The sequence below is a fragment of the Stigmatopora argus genome, chromosome 22, assembly GCF_051989625.1.
Source record: "Stigmatopora argus isolate UIUO_Sarg chromosome 22, RoL_Sarg_1.0, whole genome shotgun sequence".
In the NCBI taxonomy this organism is placed as follows: domain Eukaryota; kingdom Metazoa; phylum Chordata; class Actinopteri; order Syngnathiformes; family Syngnathidae; genus Stigmatopora; species Stigmatopora argus.
In genome coordinates, this window is record NC_135408.1 from 1,808,726 (window position 1) to 1,828,832 (window position 20,107).

At 44.0% G+C, this 20,107-nt stretch overlaps 3 protein-coding genes and 1 long non-coding RNA gene across 4 annotated transcripts; all 4 read right to left on the minus strand.

Moving 5' to 3' along the window:
• Positions 1–176: 176 nt before the first annotated feature.
• LOC144068473 (uncharacterized) lies at positions 177–5,851 on the minus strand. Its single transcript, XM_077593043.1, has 17 exons — positions 5,794–5,851; positions 5,652–5,699; positions 4,035–4,073; positions 3,890–3,943; positions 3,637–3,819; positions 3,504–3,542; positions 3,377–3,430; positions 2,825–2,905; positions 2,663–2,782; positions 2,236–2,541; positions 1,914–2,114; positions 1,558–1,800; positions 1,139–1,444; positions 742–1,026; positions 582–620; positions 440–504; positions 177–377 (listed from the first exon to the last, which is right to left on the minus strand). Exons 1-17 carry the CDS (start codon positions 5,849–5,851, stop codon positions 177–179), a joined length of 2,322 nt encoding a protein of 773 aa, XP_077449169.1.
• On the minus strand, positions 5,241–9,231 carry LOC144068277 (uncharacterized). Its single transcript, XM_077592672.1, has 8 exons — positions 9,105–9,231; positions 8,376–8,522; positions 8,275–8,307; positions 7,922–8,197; positions 6,391–6,426; positions 6,170–6,292; positions 5,652–5,699; positions 5,241–5,484 (listed from the first exon to the last, which is right to left on the minus strand). The coding sequence occupies exons 2-6, from the start codon at positions 8,490–8,492 to the stop codon at positions 6,218–6,220; spliced, it is 537 nt and encodes a 178-aa protein (XP_077448798.1). The 5' UTR covers positions 8,493–8,522; positions 9,105–9,231; the 3' UTR covers positions 5,241–5,484; positions 5,652–5,699; positions 6,170–6,217.
• A 102-nt stretch (positions 9,232–9,333) lies between these two features.
• LOC144068515 (uncharacterized) lies at positions 9,334–10,235 on the minus strand. Its single transcript, XR_013298188.1, has 3 exons — positions 9,925–10,235; positions 9,450–9,833; positions 9,334–9,364 (listed from the first exon to the last, which is right to left on the minus strand). It is a non-coding gene; the product is annotated as an uncharacterized LOC144068515 (long non-coding RNA).
• A 622-nt stretch (positions 10,236–10,857) lies between these two features.
• Positions 10,858–16,588, minus strand: LOC144068474 (uncharacterized). The gene is made up of 11 exons (XM_077593045.1): positions 16,451–16,588; positions 12,614–12,847; positions 12,459–12,527; positions 12,362–12,382; positions 12,006–12,224; positions 11,870–11,938; positions 11,418–11,804; positions 11,264–11,311; positions 11,119–11,181; positions 11,014–11,039; positions 10,858–10,905 (listed from the first exon to the last, which is right to left on the minus strand). The coding sequence occupies exons 1-11, from the start codon at positions 16,545–16,547 to the stop codon at positions 10,858–10,860; spliced, it is 1,281 nt and encodes a 426-aa protein (XP_077449171.1). The 5' UTR covers positions 16,548–16,588.
• Positions 16,589–20,107: the final 3,519 nt, after the last annotated feature.

Genomic DNA, 20,107 nt, shown 5'->3' on the forward strand with positions numbered 1-20,107 from the left:
TACTGTTTATGTTCTTTGTTGTAGGGAAGAATGAATGTTGCTCAGAATAAATTTACTTTTTGATGCTTTTCCAGCGCCGTACCTTGAACCTGAATAAGAGAAATTACTACAGTACACCAATAAAACATTTGCAAAAAACCTTGTTTTCAGAAGTGTCTTCTTACCACCATTTCCACCTAATCCACCGATTCCACCACCATAACCTGGTACACCTCCAGGTGCAGCTCCAAAAGGCCCAGTTCCATAGCTTCCAGGACCACCACCATAACCTCCAAGTCCTGCACCATAGCCTCCACGACCAACGCCAACACCTCCAGGACCACCATAGCCACCGGGTCCAACCCGACCTTGGCCTCCGGTTCCGACAGTTCCATATGCTGACGGCAAGACAATAATTTCATTTATTTGTACTATATGGAATCAAGAAAGCCCTTAAAACAAGTGCATTACATTTTCCCGGTTTTGCTCCTTGTCCTACACCAGCTCCGCTTGGATAGCGTAGACCTGAGTGGGAGCAAAGTGTTGGAAGGCTATTTTTATGTCTGTCACTATAGTATGCAAAAAAAATATTATTGGTGTACCTCCACCTGGTAGAACCCCAGCTCCACCGGCACCGTAACCTACAATAAAACATAGTTGAAATGTGGAAATCTTTTTGCAACACTGGCTTCATTTTGTTCTTTTGACATATTGTATAAACCACTTTTTATTGTATAATTCATCTGATTTGTAGCAACTCACTTTTTCCAGGTTTTGTGAGACCTGATCCCAATCCACCAGGCACTATTCCACCAGGACCAGTCCCAACTCCTCCTGTCCGCCCTCCAGCAGCACCAGGGCCAGTTCCATATTGGCTTGTACCTCCTCCAACAGTGCCAGGGCCAGTTCCATATTGGCTTGTACCTCCTGCAACAGTACCAGGCCCAGTTCCATATTGGCCTGTACCTCCTCCAACAGCACCAGGCCCAGTTCCATATTGGCCTGTACCTCCACCTGGTAAAACTCCAGCTCCACCGGCACCGTAACCTATGATAAGACACAGATGAAATGTGGAAATCTTTGTGCGACACTGGCTTCTTTGTGTACTTTTCATCGATCACTTTTCATTGTGTAGTTGATTTGATTTGAAGCGGCTCACTTTTTCCAGGTTTTGTGAGACCTGACCCCAATCCGCCAGGCACTATTCCACCAGGACCAGTCCCAACTCCTCCTGCCCGCCCTCCAGCAGCACCAGGGCCAGTTCCATATTGGCCTGTACCTCGTCCAACAGCACCAGGCCCAGTTTCGAACTGGCTGGGACCTCCAGCAATTCCACCTGTTCCTCTCCCAAAACCACCTTGACCAGTCCCAACTCCTCCTGCCCCCGCTCCAAAAGCACCAGGGCCAGTTCCATATTGGCCTGTACCTCCACCTGGTAAAACTCCAGCTCCACCGGCACCGTAACCTATGATAAAACACAGAAATGTGGAAATCTTTATGCAACACTGGTTTCTCTGTATACTTTTTACACATTTCATTGACCACTTTTCATTGTTGATTTGATTTGAAGCGGCTCACTTTTTCCAGGTTTTGTGAGACCTGACCCCAATCCGCCAGGCATTATTCCACCAGGACCAGTCCCAACTCCTCCTGTCCGCCCTCCAGCAGCACCAGGGCCAGTTCCATATTGGCTTGTACCTCCTCCAACAGCACCAGGCCCAGTTCCATATTGGCCTGTACCTCCTCCAACAGCACCTGGCCCAGTTCCATATTGGCCTGTACCTCCACCTGGTAAAACTCCAGCTCCACCGGCACCGTAGCCTTTGATAAAACACAGAAATGTGGAAATCTTTATGCAACACTGGTTTCTCTGTATACTTTTTACACATTTCATTGACCACTTTTCATTGTTGATTTGATTTGAAGCGGCTCACTTTTTCCAGGTTTTGTGAGACCTGACCCCAATCCGCCAGGCATTATTCCACCAGGACCAGTCCCAACTCCTCCTGTCCGCCCTCCAGCAGCACCAGGGCCAGTTCCATATTGGCTTGTACCTCCTCCAACAGCACCAGGCCCAGTTCCATATTGGCCTGTACCTCCACCTGGTAAAACTCCAGCTCCACCGGCACCGTAACCTATGATAAGACACAGATGAAATGTGGAAATCTTTCTGCGACACTGGCTTCTTTGTGTACTTTTTACACATTTCATCGACCACTTTTCATTGTGTAGTTGATTTGATTTGAAGCGGCTCACTTTTTCCAGGTTTTGTGAGACCTGACCCCAATCCGCCAGGCACAATTCCACCAGGACCAGTCCCAACTCCTCCTGCCCGCCCTCCAGCAGCACCAGGTCCAGTTCCATATTGGCCTGTACCTCGTCCAACAGCACCCGGCCCAGTTTCGAACTGGCTGGGACCTCCAGCAATTCCACCCGTTCCTCTCCCAAAACCACCTTGACCAATCCCAACTCCTCCTGTCCCCGCTCCAACAGCACCAGGGCCAGTTCCATATTGGCCTGTACCGCCACCTGGTAAAACTCCAGCTCCACCGGCACCGTAACCTATGATAAAACACAGATGAAATGTGGAAATCTTTCTGCAAAACTGGCTTCTTTGTGTACTTTTTACACATTTGATCGATCACTTTTCATTGTGTAGTTGATTTGATTTGAAGCGGCTCACTTTTTCCAGGTTTTGTGAGACCTGACCCCAATCCACCAGGCACTATTCCACCAGGACCAGTTCCAACTCCTCCTGTCCGCCCTCCAGCAGCACCAGGGCCAGTTCCATATTGGCTTGTACCTCCTCCAACAGCACCAGGCCCAGTTCCATATTGGCCTGTACCTCCTCCAACAGCACCAGGCCCAGTTCCATATTGGCCTGTACCTCCACCTGGTGAAACTCCAGCTCCACCGGCACCGTAACCTATGATAAAACACAGATGAAATGTGAAAATCTTTCTGCGACACTGGCTTCTTTGTGTACTTTTTACACATTTCATCGACCACTTTTCATTGGGTAGTTGATTTGATTTGAAGCGGCTCACTTTTTCCAGGTTTTGTGAGACCTGAGCCCAATCTGCCAGGCACTATTCCACCAGGACCAGTCCCAACTCCTCTTGCCCACCCTCCAGCAGCACCAGGTCCAGTTCCATATTGGCCTGTACCTCGTCCAACAGCACCAGGCCCAGTTTCGAACTGGCTGGGACCACCAGCAATTCCACCCGTTCCTCTCCCAAAACCACCTTGACCAGCACCAACACCACCTGGACTACCGAAGCCACCTGGACCTCCCACACCTTGACTCCCTTGACCGAAATTTCCATATGCTGATAATGAAACATACATTTGGAAACAATTTTCCTCAAGGAGGAAAGAAAGTCATCAAGAAGAGTACCTTTGCCTGGTTTTCCTCCTTGAGCTACACCAGCTCCATTTGGGAAGCGTTGGCCTTGAAAGGAGAAAAGAACAACTTTTCAAAATCTCTGTCACTCCAAACGACAAGTAAAATATAAATGGAATACCTCCAGCTGGTAAAACCCCAGCTCCACCTCCACCATAACCTACGGTACACAAGTTGGGTGAATAAATATTTTCTCATCTTTCGCTTCAGTTTGCTCTGTTTCTATTTCTTAGAACAATTTTTAAGCAGCTCACTTTTTCCAGGTTTCGTGAGACCTGTTCCTACGCCACCAAGCCCTGTCCCGAATCCTCCTGGACCTCCTCCGCCTATGCCCAACCCAATTCCAATTCCTCCTGGACGAGCATCAACACCTCCGGGACCGGCATATCCATCAGGCCCAACCCCACCTTGGTTTCTTGCTCCAAAGTTCCCATATGCTGATCAGAAAAAAAATGAATTATTGGATTCAGTTATTTTACATGGAAGAAATCAATTCAAGTAAAATACTTTTGCCTGGTTTTCCTCCTTGGCCTACACCAGCTCCATTTGGGAAGTTTACACCTGTCAGAAACAGCTTTTTAAGGTCTGTCCTTTTATACTACTACTAAACTGACTTCAGCAAAACAGTCAATCCAAATGATAAATGCCATACCTCCGCTTGGTAAAACTCCAGCTGTACCGCTACCATAATCTAGGAAAGAAGGGCGAAATGTTTAAAAAAAATAAAATGATTGTATATTTTTCCCATTTCCAACAGCAGTTTATAAGCAACTCACCTTTGCCAGGTTTTGTTACATCTGTTCCTAGTCCACCAGGCCCTGTCCCAACTCCTCCTTGGCCACTTCCAATTACACCAGGTCCGGTACCAACTCCTCCCGAACCTCCTCCAACGGTTCCAGGACCAGCCCCAAATCCTCCTGTACCACCTCCAACTCCACCAGGAAAATGTCCAACTTTGCTGCCATCTGGATTGTATGCTGAACCACATCAATACAATTTGATTGCTTGGAAATCTTGTAAAAAATATCATGTAGACAATTGAAAGCTAATAAGCACCACCTTTAGAAGGTTTTGGTGATGCTCCTACTGTTCTAGATGTACTTCCTGTTCCAAATCCAGTTCCTCCTACTGGTCCTGCACTGGTTGGAACTTCTACACCAAACCGTCTTCCATCTGTCCCTTTCTCAGTCACTCCTTCTCCTTCACCAGGTGTATCACCCCTTGGGACTCCTTTCGATTTTACACAAAACCAACAGATTTTTATTACAGAATACTATTACCGTCGTAAGCATGGTATGTTCAAAACTGGTACAAGTTCACCTGGTGGTCTTAGAGGACGGGCCCCGGGTAAGAACCCACGTCCACCTGCAAATGTTAAAGATGACTTTTAATTTTTATTAAAGTTAAGTAATTGGAAGTATACAGTAGAATGTCTAGTCACCAGTTGGCTGGACTGCTCCTCCCTCACCTGCAGTGGGAAAAGATTAATACAATTTGTATGATGCAAACCGCCCTTTTGCGATATTTCTAAAATGTAAAAACAATTTACCATGTGCAACTCCTGTGGATCCCGTCAGACATCAAAACAAAAACACATAAGTCCACATAAGAAAAAGTCATTAATAACAAACAAGTACAAACCACACATTAAACACTGACCAGGAGGAGGAGTGCCACCAAAACCTGTTTTGAAAGATAAAAACAAAGATGTGATAAAACAATAGATTTTATTTGAATAAATATGTGATATTGACCTGGTTTTCTTCCAAGGATTGGAATTCCTGTTCCTTTTAGACCATCTCCATCAGCTCCTGCACCAAAAGGTCTCCCGCCAACCCCCCCACTGACTCCTGTTGCAAAAGCAGTGTATTCATGTCCATACTTCTATCCAATAGATCACATTATATTACAAATTCCAAGTTAAAGTGTTTTAAATGCTTTTCCCTGCTTAAACATTAACCCTTCCTTCTTGAGTAGTGATTGAAAGCTGTGGATCTTCCAACCTTGCAATGTAATGTTCATATCTCTATGAAAAGATTATGTAAACACACCTCCTGTAGCAAAGCCAGAACCCTCTATCATACTGCCAGCATCACCCTCACCTGAAATTGGACAGATTGTTACCATTGAAGTTTTTTGTTGTAATAGCCATTTGATCATCATGCATATTGATATCTGAATGATATGTGAATTGTTTTATTTTCTAATTCCGTTTTAAGATATTTAAAATTTCTCTCTCCTTTTTGGTCCATATTTTTTGGACACCCACCTCCATCAAAGTCTTTTCCATCCTTTCCCACGTTAAGGCGAGTTCCACCTAGAAAAATAAAAACCAACATGTCACAGTCTCACAAAGTTCCTAGAAGGACAACTATAGCTTATAGGTGTGTGCCATATATAGCAGAATATACCTTCTCCTTGTGGACCCAGTGTTCCTTGTGCAGTGCCTCGTACTGACCCAGCACGCATTTTGATTACTGACTAAACGCATGTAACGTAGGGTATTTTTAGAGATGCATCCAAATAAAAATTGAAAAGCGAAAAGTTAAGATGAGAAATTTCAAACTGCCAATAATAATCTGCTACTGGTTCAGGGACACCCCCTTTCTAGTTGGTTTTCACTGATTGTATTGTACTTTTCTGTTCCGTCTCTTTCATTTGAGTTTCCGGAAAGTACTCGAGGGGATTATTTAGAAATTATTTTGTTAAGTCACTATAGTATTTTTAATTACATTTCAACCACCGAATTGGTACAGCTCTAGTACTTTTAGGCCTACAGAACCTTACCGCTTGGTCTAGTTGTTGGGCGAGTAGCAACGCCTGTGCTGGATCCATTCATATACACTCCAGTGGGGTTGACTGGGCCACCAGTGCCGCTTCCTGGTCCTGGTGAAACACCACCTGATGGACCTGCAGCATAATAAAACAATTGTACTTAGTTTACTAGAAAAAAAAACATATTCCTTCCAGTGATTTATACTCTTCTTAAATCCAACCGACTTGCTTACCGTATTTGTCTGCCTTGGAACCAACTGTACCAAAACCTGACAAGAAAAATAGTATCCTTTCATAAACAATCACATACTGTTTGACATATTGGGAAAGCATTCAAATTAACAAATTGCATTCCAATGGGGGTGCAGAGAGTCCATGAGGCAGCAGAAGAGGAGCACAGGGGGAAAACAGTTGGATTAGCGCCCCAAGGGTCATTGGACACATTGGGATCAAGTACAGGGACAAAGGAAAGCTCTGTTTTTTCCTTCACGCCATCACCGATCTATTGCCCTCCCCGAGTAACCTGAAAGTTTAGGGCAGCGCAAGTTAGATCATCTCTATAAGAGTTCTGCATTCCGTAAGTTTGAGTATTTCCCAATGTTTACTGTACCCCAGTGCGTGTCTTGCGTTATTGTGGCCAAACTGTGTGTTTCAAACGCTGAAATGAATGATTTGGTCGAGTAGTATATTTCTGATCAGAGCTCAACAATTCTTGCACGGATTTGCTCCAAGTGCTTCGAGTCAAATCGGTTTGCACTGTGTCCATTGGGAGGTTTCGGTCTGTAGTGCTTCATTTGTTTACAGTGCGTGTCTTGAGTGGTTGTGGCCGGGCTGTGCTTTTTGGGAGCTCGGGGGCACAATTTTGCAGTGTGTTGGTTTTGATGGGGGCTCAGTGGTTGAACCGCGGCGTGGGTCCGTGCTTCGGGTATTTGGGTTTCATTGGGCTGCACTGTATACGTTTTAGGGTTTTAGGGTATGGCCTTTCGTTTGTTGTCGGTGTGTGTCTCAAGTTGTTGTGGCAAATTCGGGTGTTTCAGGCGCTCAGGGGTGCTATGATATTTTGGATTAAGGCTCAACAATTATTTCGCGGAGTGGTTCCAAGTATACTTCAGGTGCTTGGATAGAATCGGTTTGCACTGTGTGCATGGAAAGGTTTTATAAAAGTGTTCTGCATTAATTTGACTAGTTCCAAATGCTTACGGCTTGTGGCAAAGCATCTTGGATGTTTAATTTCCCCTGTATTATGTATGCTTTTAGGGTTACTACTAGAATGCATATCCAGGTTACAATGATTCTTTCTTTTGGCAATAGAGGGCACCAACTGCAAAAATAAAATGATACTGATCTACAGTGGTACATGGGAATGAAATGAGGAGTGTGCTGCCGTGCTCAGGCCCAAGCCTTTAGAGGGCCCAGTTTTAGGACGTAAAGTGGACGTGGTTGGGTGAGAGGTATGTATAAAATAAAGATAAGATGATGTGCAGAGCAATAATTGTGTTTCAGTGTTAAAATTTCACAGTCAGCACCCTCCACTTGCCTGAGTGTATGCAGGAGTATTTATAAGTATTTTTGTATTTAAATAAGAGAGCTTCATTGTGGAACATATTGTTAACAAAGGGTGTTATATATGGTGATGAAATGAGACCAGGTTTAAAGAAAAGCTGTTAATTGCTGCTCTAAAACACCCAATGATTTATGAATGGATGTAACGGAAATTGACAGCGCAAGCTTTTTGATATCACTATGTAGACAAAATCATCTTACCACCTTGTCCAGCTCCAAACACCCCACCTCCTTGTCTGCCTCCAAGTTCTCCACCACCAACTCCAACTTGTCCAACTCCGCCTCCAACTGCTCCACCACCAACTCCACCTTGTCCAACTCCACCTTGTCCAACTCCACCACCAAGTACCCCACTGCCGACTCCGCCTCCAAGTGCTCCACCACTGACTCCCCCTTGTCCGCCTCCACCTCCAAGTACCCCACCGCCAACTCCACCTTGTCCGACTCCAAGCACTCCACCAGTGGCCCCACCTTGACCTGAACCAACAACAGATTTTTTTCAAAGAACTGACTAAAATCCTTCATCAGGATTAATTACCAAAAACAAATGTTACCATATTTGGCAGCTTTTCCACCCGTTCCATAACCTGGGAATGACATGCTCATTGTTATATTTGTGTAAACTATGTCATTTATTCGGAAAAGTCTTGTAAACCTTGTCCATATCCAGTCCCTGCACCATAGCCTCCTGCTGGTCCAAAACCTGCTCCAGGAGCAACACCAGGGCCGTAACTCCCAGGTCCATATCCATTTCCACCCCCTTGTCTTCCATGTACACCTGACCCAGGAACTCCTCTACCGCCTGTAAAACAGTTTAAGCACAACTTTAGTTTAACATGTCTTGTAGAAACACCCTAATTTGATATTGCAATGAGTATCGTTTTTTCGGCTAAGTGATTAGCGCGTCAGCCTCACAGTGGGAGACCTGTATTAAAATCCAGGTCGGTCCACCTGTGTGGAGTTTGCATGTTCTCCCCGCGTGGGTTTTCTCCAGGTACTCCGGTTTCCTCCCACATTCCAAAGACATGCATGGTAGGCTGATTGGACACTAAATTGCCCCTAGGTATGAGTGAGCGTCAATGGTTGTTTTTCTTTTTGTGCCCTGCGATTGGCTGGCCACCAATTCAGATTCAGGACAAAGCGGTTTAGAAAATGAGATGGAATCACTAACAGGCAATTCTGCGGTTTTGTCATGACGACCCCTGAAGGGATATGCTGAAAGTCCACCACTATAGTTGAAAATTTTGGGAGCACCATGAGAAAGTATCAAATGAGTGTGCAGTGTGTTGTTGATAGTTGAAAAGTAATATGACTAATTATACAAAAAACAATAGTACTAATAATATTAGTAATAATTATAATAAGATTGTAATAATATTTTTACCTCCGGCAACACCAGTTCCAAAACTAGGAACTGGTTGTCTACCAGCTCCTCCCACTTCTTGTCCAGCACCAGGTCCTTGGAACCCTCCTGCTCCAAGGTTAGAACTTGCCCCAGTTGCCAAACCGGGTCCTCCTGCACATACGTACAGTATGATGACACCAGGAAACATATATGGCAAGGTTATTTAAAATGTTGAAATTGTCAGGTAGTCATAGTTCTACTCCTCTTACCATATTTGCGAGCTTTTGCACCTGCATAACCTGAAAAAAATGAGAACAATCAACAATTAAGAATGCTACAGTTGCCATTGGATCTGAGTGAATAAATCTTTTTCATTTTTCTTGCCTCCTGGTCCATAACCAGCACCTCCTGGTCCAAATCCATTACCGTAGCCTCCTGGCACAACTCCTGGGCCAAGTCCAGTGGCAGTGCCTCCTGTCCCTGCTCCTGCACCACCAGGCACAACTCCTCTTCCAGGACCAAAACCTGTACCGGTGCCACCAGATCCAATGGCTCCTCCTGGTCCATAGCTTTTACCTTGCCCACCAGGTCTTACTCCTCCTGGACCAAACCCTGTTGTAGTGCCACCAATTCCAACTCCTCCTGGTCCAAACCCTGTACCAAGACCACCAGGCCTGACTCCACTTTGTCCATAGCCTGTCATCGGAGCACCTGCTCCAACTCCCCCAGTACTTATTCCTTGACTCCCCTGGGCTCCACTGAACATGCCTACCAGGAGATATTTTGTCCTTGTTATAAATACAATCAAACAATGCATGTAAAACTGTTGAAATGTGAAGTATTACATAACTATTCTTACCATATTTACGGGCTTTCGCGTTGGTGTCATATCCTGAAATATTAAGAAATGTAATTTGAATAGATGTATGACTGTAGGTATTGAAATAGAAGTTGAGGATAATAATCACCCCCATATCCTGTTCCTCCCATAGGTCCAGTGCCAGCACCACCTAACCCTGCTCCAACACTACCTGGGCCATATCCAGGACCACCTAGCCCAGGTCCACCAGCACCTGGGACATATCCCTGACCAACTGTCCCAGTGCCAACGCCAGCTATTCCTCCTGGTCCACCAAGACCGCTAGTTGCCCCAGTGCCAATGCCACCAGACTGACCTGGACAAAGAATTAATTGGAGCGTGTGCTTCGTGAGGGTGTTAAATGGACATGATGCATACTTAAAGTTAAAATGTCTCACCATATTTGAGTGCCTTGGCTGAGCCAGGACTGTAACCTAAGGTACAAAACATTTATGGACTTTACTCCCTTGACAGGATTTAAAGTATTCATTTAATTCTTAAACTTGGTACCTGTTGCAGCTCCACTCCCATAACCAGGAACAGCTCCTGGGCTGCCGCCTGGTCCAACTCCCCCCCCAAATCCAGGAACAGCTCCCGGTCCGCCGGCTGGTCCCGCTCCACCTCCAAATCTTGGGAGACCTGCCCCTCCTCCAGGTAATCCAGCACCACCTTGACCAAGGGCACCTGCACCAGCTCCCCCTAGTGAACAAATTGCGGTCAACCTAAGCAATATTTTTTTTTTACAGAATAGCGTTTTGAAAAGTTGCATGAAACAAAAAATGTCTTTACCATACTTAGCAGCTGCTTTGGCTGGACTTTTTGACTTCCCAGTTCCTATTAATTAAAAAAAACATTATAGGTTACTCTTTAAAAAAAATAACTATTCATTGAAAGGATTCTATTTCAGACTAGAGATACCTGACTTAGGTGATATTAGAGGGTACCCACGAAACACTCCTGGTAGCTGCGCTCCTTGACCGTCTTAAGAGAAAAACCCAAGACTGATTAGGTCACATGGACTAACTTTGTCTGGATTATGTCATAATTCGATTTTTGTTTGCAATTTAAAAGACGGTCCCACTTACTCACTGTACCTTGGCCAAGTACCCCGCCACCTACAAGGAAGAAGGTAACACTTAAATTTGTGAACATATGCACCCCTGAGTGGTGTCACTTGCTAATCTGACGTCCTACCTGTTTGAGGCCCAAGTCCAGTTCCAGTTGCTACTCCAGGGACAATACCGCGGCTAGCAAAATCTAGTTGAAATAAATCATTGTTTGTTTTTGGGTATCAGTGATTTGACAGAATGGAATTCATTGAGGTTGTTTTCTCACAAACCTTGACTTGGTACAAATCCACCTTGATATAGTCCAGGAACCCCAACACCTGTATGAGAAAGTTGCTCAAATTTAGCAGCCATAGCCTGAAAATCCTCTCAGGTATACTAGGTGATCTGGTGGGAATTAGTGAATTTCCTTCAGAAAAGCTTTACCTGGGACTTGTTTTGATGCTTTGCCACTGCTCTTGCCTACAAACCCAGAACCTGAACTCCCTTGTCCAAATCCTGCACCACCAGGCCCAACACCTGCCCCGCCAGGCCCAACTCCGGTACTCCCTGGTCCAACTCCTGCATAGCCAGGCCCAACTCCGGCACCACCAGGCCCAACTCCGGCACCGCCAGGCCCAAATCCGGTACCGCCAGGCCCAAATCCGGCACCGCCAGGCCCAAATCCAGCACCGCCAGGCCCAAATCCGGCACCGCCAGCCCCAACTCCAGCACCTCCAGGCCCAAATCCGGTACTGCCGGGCCCAACTCCGGCACCTCCAGGTCCAAGTTGTGCACCACCAGGACCAAATCCTGTGCCTCCTGAGCTGTACCCTGTTGCCATAATCAGTGTCATGTTCCTGTTTTTAAAAGCAGTTTTATACATAACTGATCAGTACCTGATTTAGGAGGTTTGGGTCCTGGGTATTGGTTATTGCCGGCTTGGCCGTAACTTCCTCCAAATCCCCCTGAATCAAAACCAGACTTGACTTTCCTACCATTCGGGATGACATTTAAGAATAGATCTTAACAAACCTCCAAATACAGAGCCTATTCCAGTTCCGGGACCAGTGCCTTGTGGTCCAAGACTTCCTGGACCAAACCTTGTGGTAAAGGACCCCTGGGCCCCTGTTCCATAACCTCCTAAGCCTCCTGATGGGAGTCCACTTTGACCCAGACCAACAGCCTGAGTTCCTTGTCCTCGTCCAAAACCTCCGCTTACTCTTCCTTGGCCACCATAGACTCCACCACCACCTTCAGTACAATTTGGAAATTACTATCAGCATTATACTATATCAATATGTATGAATACAGTCCATAGCATTGACGACCTACATAGTATATGTTGTTGACTTGCAGTTAGAAAAAAAAGATGGCTAGCAAAGTCTTACCTGTTTTAGAAGGCTTTACACCTGTAAAAATGGTTTGAACTATTAAAAAATGTATGTTATGAAATAGGAATCATATTTTTTGTCTAATTTCTCATACCATCCCCAAAACCTCCAGATGTTCCTCCAACTCCTGGACCGTAGTTGCCGGGCTGGAATCCTCCTTGTCCTTGGCCAACAAAGGTATTAGGAGACAGTGAATGTCATTACTAATTAAAAGGTTTTCCTTTTTTTTATAAAACCAAAAACGCCAACCTCCTGCTCCAGTGCCTGTGCCACCAGAAGTGAATCCAGTCCCTTTTCCCCCAGGACCAAATCCAGGACCTGCTCCACCGGGACCAAATCCGGTGCCTGCTCCACCAGGACCAAATCCGGTGCCTGCTCCACCAGGACCAAATCCGGTTCCTGCTCCACCAGGACCATATCCGGTGCCTGCTCCACTGAGACCATTTCCAGCTGAAGCTCCAGCACCAGCAGGTAAAATGACACCTGCACACCAAGTACATTTGTAGTCAACATGTGCGACTTTAGATATATTAATCTAGATCACGGGTAGCCAAGTCCGGTCCTCGAGAGCCCCTATCCGGGCTGTTTTCCATATCTCCCTCCACCAACACACCTGCATCTGGATCGGTATCAAGCTTCTGGACAGCTTGCTGATGAGTTGATCATTTGATTCAGGTATGGTAGAGGAGGGAGATATGGAAAACAGACTGGAAAGGGGCTCTCGAGGACTGTACTTGGCCACCCCTGATCTCAATCAAAAACATGTTCTCAAGATTATGATATTTGGACAAAAATTTTAGAATGCTTGACTCAATTCTGCCTCACAGGTCTAAGATTGAGGGTTCAATCGTAGGTGGGTTGCGACCTCGCTTAGTGAAATCTGCATGTTCTCCCTGGGCTTGTGTGGGTTTTCTCCAGGTACTCCAATTTCCTCCCACATCCCAAAACGATGCATGATCGCTGGTTGAATATCTGAATTTGTCCCTTAGGGGTGATTGTGAGCGTGAATGATTGTTCCTCTTATTGTGCTCTGCGATTGGCTGGCAACATATTGAACATTGCGCATACTGCTTGCAGTTGGCTGGGAATCACCTCTAGCAAACCCCCCCTCCACCCCCATTGTAAGGATAGGTGGTATGGAAAATGAATGAATGACTCAATCGTTATTGGATTTGCTGATGTGAAACATTTTATTGTTGAATGCCAATTTGTAATACAAACAATGGAAAAGGTTGGGGTGTGTGTGGGCATGTGTGTGCATGTATAATAATCCCGAGAGGTCAGCGTGCCAAAAGCCCCCCATCCAGAACACATGTTTCAACTTTACTGTTAATTGAGAGTTCTGTGCTGTTTTGGATGACCTCCGAGGTCCATAAATAGAAAGTTATCTATAAAAGGAAATGTATGTTTGCTAAAAATTTTTTTTAAAAAAATGGTCGCCTCTAGGGATTCCTAAAGCATGTGGTTATTACTGATTCTATTGTAACGTCATTGTTGTATTTAATGTGTACACCCGCTCACCCTCTTTCCCAAAACCCCAGAGGACTCTGCTCGAACCCAAACAACTCCCATAATTTTTTTTTCAATTTGCTTGCAGCCTGTAGGGATTCCTGAAGAATTTGATAACTGATCGCATTACAACATCATTGTTGCATTTAATGTGCACTGCAATTCCCCCTCTTTGTCGAAACCCTCTAGGGCTCCGCTGGAACCCAAACTACTCCGCTAAAAGATTTTTTAAATTTGCTTGGAGCACAAATCCAGCTATTATCAAGGTGCCTACTACCAGCAATTATTAATAGGATTGTCATTATAACAATTGCTGTCACTTAAAAATTAACATAAAAAGTTACATTGTTAGATTGTTTCTGTATAGCAGTGCATCTCAATTATTTTCAGTTGACCACCTCGAACAAATTCAACATTTCGCGCACCTGCAACCGAAAAATATTATTTTTCTACAAAATTCTAAGTACACCTCTGCATAAGATTGTATCCTTGTTAAAATGAAAGAAAAGAAAAAGAGTATAGAACAGCAATAAAGACTACATTTATTAACCTATTTAACAATTAACATAGGGGCAACCCAGGGTTGAGTGGTTCGTACCTCGGCATTGCATGTTCTCCCCATGGGTTTTCTCTGGGTACTCTGGTTTCCGCCCACATTCCAAAAACATGCATGATAGGCTGGTTGCCCTTAGGTAAGAGTGTGGGAATTGACTGGCCACCAATTCAGGGCGTCCCCTGCCTCATGCCCAAAGTCAACTGGGATAGCCTCCAGCACCCCCCGCAACCCTTGTGAGGACAAAGCGATTCCGAAAATGAATGAATGAACACTTAACATTTTTGTCTGAGACCAAAAAGACTTGCATAAAGTGCAGCATTTTTCTCATCTCAGCCACTTTATATGATGCTAACAGTGCTCGCTGCTTTATACTTCTTGTTTATTTACAATGTGCAATGACACTTTATTCTAGTCCCGCAGTTTTTTAAGTCACAAGCTCCCAGGTATCGTTTCACTCCTCCATAGGGGGACTCGGCCCGCTATTTGAGAAGCACTGCTGTACAGGTTTGCACCATGATTTTACAGTGATGTTGGCATTATTCTAATGTTGAACGCTATATATAGTGGCTCTGAAATGAGAATGACACGGTTCATAATTCATTAAAAAAGAACTTTCCAAAGCAACGACTTGACATCGGTTTTGGAATCTACATCTTAGGCCCCCATTGTTTGTGTGTCTGTTTTATTGTGTGTGCACGCCAATGTTTCCTAATTAAATATTTTAATGAGCTGCTGCAGCTTGTAAACTAAAAAAACTTGATTAGGAGAAGAGTTGCGATAAAATGAATATACAAAAGGTACTGTATGTGCAAAGTTTGTACTATATCACATGTTAATGAACTGGTCAGCTGTTAACACTTGAAAATAACTTTTTTGTGAAGGCTTCTAAAATACTCATTGTTCATTTTCATCTCTCATATTGGGAAGAGTTTCACTAATGCTAAGCAGCGTTGGATGGATCTCGGAATGCCAGGCAGTGAATTAGATTACATATTTTATTCGTTTTTATTTTTTTAAATGTTTTTAATGTTCGTTTCTTTTCAAATTTATTTTAAAATGTAAAAAATACAAAAAAAGGTTTAATTCATAAAAATTTTCATGTTCAATCACCTAAATAAGGAACATAAAATGCACTCATTTATTCAAAATGGTTATTCTTTTTTTTACCATCCATTGAAGGCCATGATCATTTCTCTTTTTACTGATTTGAATTTTTTTTGTTAACAAGTCCAATTTATCATTTATCATTTATTCATTTATATATATATATATATATATATATATATATATATATATATATATATATATATATATATATACATACATATACATGTGTATATATACATATAAATACATATATCATCTCATTTTCTGAACCGCTTTATCCTCACTAGTGTCGCGGGGGGTGCTGGAGCCTATCCCAGCTGACTTCGGGCCAGAGGCGGAGGACACTCTGAATTGGTGGCCAGCCAATCGCAGGGCACAAGGAGACGGACAACCATTCACGCTCACACTCATGTCTAGGGGCAATTTAGAGTGTCCAATCAGCCTACCATGCATGGTGGCCACAGATGCACAATACCAAAGAGGAATACTGGTCCAAAATGTGATGTTTAGGTATCTGGTGACCAGAACCTCATGATGCTTTTTCTTTTTAATTACCAAAAAACAGTCACTTGGAGTAAGTACCATTGACATCGTTAGACATACAATCTATTTTTTACTGGATTGGATGCAGTTTAAACGGGTCAGATGTGATCTATTGGCAGCCAATAGAATATTGAAACATCAGCAATTAAAGCCTTCAGACTTTTGATAACTATTATGTTGCCACTTGCAATTTGGAGGGTAACACGTGTTTTAGTTTGAGAATGTTTGGCATAATCATATTGCACAATAATAAGGTCAATATCAGGAGCAGCAAAAAACAGTTGACTGCCTTTCATGTATTAAAAAAAATTAAGGTTGAAAGTCAATTAATGAAACGTGCGTGTAAAAAACAAAAAAAGCCGGACACTTACCTCCTTGCAACGTAGGCCTGCACAACGCCAGCACAGTCACGGCCACGGCCAGGGCAGGGGCGCCTCTGAGGTACGAACTCAGCATCCCTCCTGCCATCCTGCTCACAAATGTCCTGGCCTTCTCTGCGCGAGCCAGTTTTATCCCGCTGAGCTTCCTCCAGGCCTTCACGGGGAAGGAGGTGTCAGACTGTGCCCGTCAGGGGGGTCCGGCCAGCTAGACGGACTTGCTCTTTAATTGGACTGCGGACGCTCACCAAGATAGACAAGCAGAGAAAACACATTGGATCACCTCATGAAAACAAACCCACACTGCACACATTTAGTTGCCGTCTTGCTGCCAGGAGAGTGGAAGGTGGAGATGTTGAGGGAGCATTTTGAGACTAATAGACCAAAGCTAGGAAGGGAGAAATGGAAGGACAGGCTGATAAATTAGGAGAAAAAAGTATGTATTGGAATTTCTTTTATTTTCCTATTAAAAATGATGACCCAAAAATGAAATCTGAGCTCGAAAACACAAAACTGTCTGACTACTACAGGGGTATCCAAACTACGTCCAGGGGGCCAACTGCAGCCCACTGCCTTTTATTGCTCCCCCCCAGCAAATTCTGAAAATATCATTGAATAAGAGACACCTGGTGGTGTAGTGGCTCGCTCATTCTGACTTGTGAATGCGAATGGTTGTCTGTTTCTCTCTGTGCCCTACGGCTTACTGGCGACCAGTCTAAGGTGTAGTCTGTCTTTCGCCCAAAGACCAAGCAAAAAGTATGTGAACTCTTGGATGAAGTAAATTGACAACACGACATCCACAAGCATCACCAGGACTTTTAGAGCTGTACAAAATAGAGAAGTTATGCAATATCAGCTATTACCCCAAACTGCGATGTTTTACAACAGTCATTTTGCCGACTAACTAAACTAAATTTGGTAAAGCTCGGTGAGACGTCAGAAGACATGGTCGGTTGTCTTTTTGGCGAAAGACGCTGTTACGCTCTGGAGCCAACCGCAACTGCCATGCAAAGTCATGTGAGGTCACAAGACTTGATTCAGCAGCAGTAAGTTTACGCGCCAAAAGTTGGTGTGTGATACATTTGTGTCAATCTTCAGTTGTGTTGATGTCAGTGCATAGTTATGTTCTGAAACACCACCCAGCTCAAGAGAAGAAAGGAATCACAAAAAATAATAATAATCTGCTCGCTAACATATGCTTCATGGTTAACCCGTACATGTGTGTGTGCTTAAACATACCATCTCACGTCATGAGCTCTTACATTGGACTCTCTGGAAGTGCTATGATCTTCCAATGAGGTCACGACTACTTCTGTATGACATTTTGTAAAAAAAAAAAAAAGGATTTCTCCTAAACTTGAACATTGGCATTTTTCGGTCTCTCATCTCATCTCATTTTCAGAACCGCGGGGGGTGCTGGAGCCTATCCCAGCTGACTCCAGGCCAGAGGCAGGGGACACCCTGAATCGGTGGCCAGCCGATCGCAGGATACAAGGAGACGGACAACCATACACACTCACACCCATACCTAGGGGCAATTTAGAGTGTCCAATCAGCCTACCATGCATGTTTTTGTAATGTGGGAGGAAACCGGAGTACCCGGAGGAAACCCACGCAGGCCCGGGGAGAACATGCAAACTCCACACAGGTGGACGTAACCTGTATTTGAACCCAGGACGCATTTTTCGGTAATAGAAATAAATATACTACAAAGCAAATGGCTCATCTTGTTGTGTTCAGCAACATTTTGCCCCCCAAAAATTAATTTGGACATTTTTTTGCAATTCTTTTTAAATTCATTTTGTCATTCGTAGTCGACTTCCATTTAAGCTGATGGACATCCAATTCATTTGAATTTCCAGCCCAGTTCAAATGGGATGGGTGTCTTTTACCGTCAATGGTAGTGAGTGAGTCAAGTTCTTGCCTTTTATGTAAAACTTTAAAAGAAAGAAGGGCCTTATTCAACACTTAACAAGAAGCCCCTGCATTTATATGCACAAACACACTTGGTGCCCTCAATACATTGTGTGTGGGTGTGTGTGTTTAGTGTGCGTAAGTGCAGCTTTCCACTGCGCTCACATCCTTAAGTGAGTGTGACATCATCTCAGTCACACCTGTAGCAGTCAACAGCGTCTACATGTCAGCCGCATGTTCATACGCGCACACGTATGTTTGGCGCGCGCAAGTACATCAATCAGTCTTGCATCCCGCCAGAAGCATGGCATGATACTGCGGCGGCCGTATCTTTGAAATAGCGGCCGACCGGGTGTGCTGGAGTGTCACAGAGCGCCTATTCATTGCGTCGTAAAAGGTTGAAAATAACAAATTTGTGGTGCCATGGAGGAAGTGACCTGCTTCCACTTGTGCTCTTTCCATCCCGCATCGATGTTTTTCGCCGTTACAAAACAGAACGAGTACAAAACTCGAGTTTTTTTCCACGGCTCTTTCACAACTGCTGTACTTTTGCCGAAGCATTTAATTCAGACAAAACAAAAACAGCAAGTATTACAAAATAATCAAGATTTTGGATAATTGATTAATCGTTTAGTGACAGTCTGCCCCAAATAGATGCAGATTTGGCAATGTTTATTTAACACTATCGCTACTATAAGTATGAGCAACATTGTAAATAGATAAACTACGGAAAACAGGGGTCTACAAACTTGGCCTCAGCATGCTTATTTTAATTGAATGACTCAATCAACAGAATGGTTTTTTTCAAGAATTCCCTCAGTGTATTCTATGATTTGTTGACTTTGAAAATCGTTTGTGGCAGCCCTATTGACAAGCACCTGCTGCCTGAGCAAAAATGTCACTTGCCAAAATGCTCCTTCAATCAGTGTCATGGCTAAAAGGCAAAAATGACGAAAACTGATGGACAAATTTTTAAAACTCATGATTGAACAACAATATTTTCGCAAAACATTTCAATTGTGGAGTCAGGAATGAGTGGATGATTGCCGATCAATTGGACATGTATACACGTAGTCGACCACCTGAGCTTTAAGGACAGTTCGACAGACGAATTGACGGCTTCGTCTGCGTCCCAAGACTTTTGCATCTGGTTGTGTGTTGACATGATGATGGATTATGTCTGTCTGGCATGTTTGTGTAAGGCTGACTGCTCGATTGCCTGTTGTTCTACTCTCCAGAGAGATTTGGAGGGGTTCTTATGAGTCATGGGAAGGATGTGCAAGTAAAAAAACAGCTTGAAAAAAATGGGACAGATAATTATTGGAGGCAACGTTTTCAAGCGTGGCACATGCTAAGTTGGCATCGTTTTGTTGAGTTCTGCCATTTGTCAATGTTATCTCCTTGTACAGTCAGAAAGGGAGGCAGTCCCTGTTTCTTAACAGAGACGTTAGGTAACGTCTGCTGGCTTAGTAAGGGTGGTACATTCCTTACTTCCAAAGTGCCAACTTACTTACAATTCCCAAATGCCAACTTTTTCCCACTTTGCACCTGTAACACACTGATTTCACATTTTCTTTGACTTTTTACAATCTGTTCTTAAGTCATTAACTGCCAATTGACGATAATTCAGCGAAATTGATAATTGTAGTCAATGAACAATCATTTGTTTTCATTGCAGATTTTTGTGTGTCATAATTTGTAGCCGCACAAGCAAATCAACTTTGATAAGTGGTACTT

What these genes read in the sequence shown, in the direction of transcription:
- LOC144068473 (XM_077593043.1), bottom strand. Translation starts at nt 5,851, where the DNA reads ATGCGTGCTGGGTCAGTACGAGGCACTGCACAAGGAACACTGGGTCCA. An exon ending in TGGAAAAGACTTTGATGGAG is followed by an intron (nt 4,074 to 5,651) that starts GTGGGTGTCCAA and finishes CTTCTTTCCTAG; the next exon opens with ATTATGGTAGCGGTACAGCT. An exon ending in TGGAGTTTTACCAAGCGGAG is followed by an intron (nt 3,944 to 4,034) that starts GTATGGCATTTA and finishes TGTTTCTGACAG; the next exon opens with GTGTAAACTTCCCAAATGGA.
- LOC144068277 (XM_077592672.1), bottom strand. Translation starts at nt 8,492, where the DNA reads ATGGAAGACAAGGGGGTGGAAATGGATATGGACCTGGGAGTTACGGCC. An exon ending in AGGGACTGGATATGGACAAG is followed by an intron (nt 8,308 to 8,375) that starts GTTTACAAGACT and finishes TGTCATTCCCAG; the next exon opens with GTTATGGAACGGGTGGAAAA. An exon ending in GTTTGGAGCTGGACAAGGTG is followed by an intron (nt 6,427 to 7,921) that starts GTAAGATGATTT and finishes TTTTCTTGTCAG; the next exon opens with GTTTTGGTACAGTTGGTTCC.
- LOC144068474 (XM_077593045.1), bottom strand. Translation starts at nt 16,547, where the DNA reads ATGGCAGGAGGGATGCTGAGTTCGTACCTCAGAGGCGCCCCTGCCCTG. An exon ending in ACCCAAACCTCCTAAATCAG is followed by an intron (nt 11,805 to 11,869) that starts GTACTGATCAGT and finishes TTATGGCAACAG; the next exon opens with GGTACAGCTCAGGAGGCACA. An exon ending in TGGATTTGTACCAAGTCAAG is followed by an intron (nt 11,182 to 11,263) that starts GTTTGTGAGAAA and finishes TATTTCAACTAG; the next exon opens with ATTTTGCTAGCCGCGGTATT.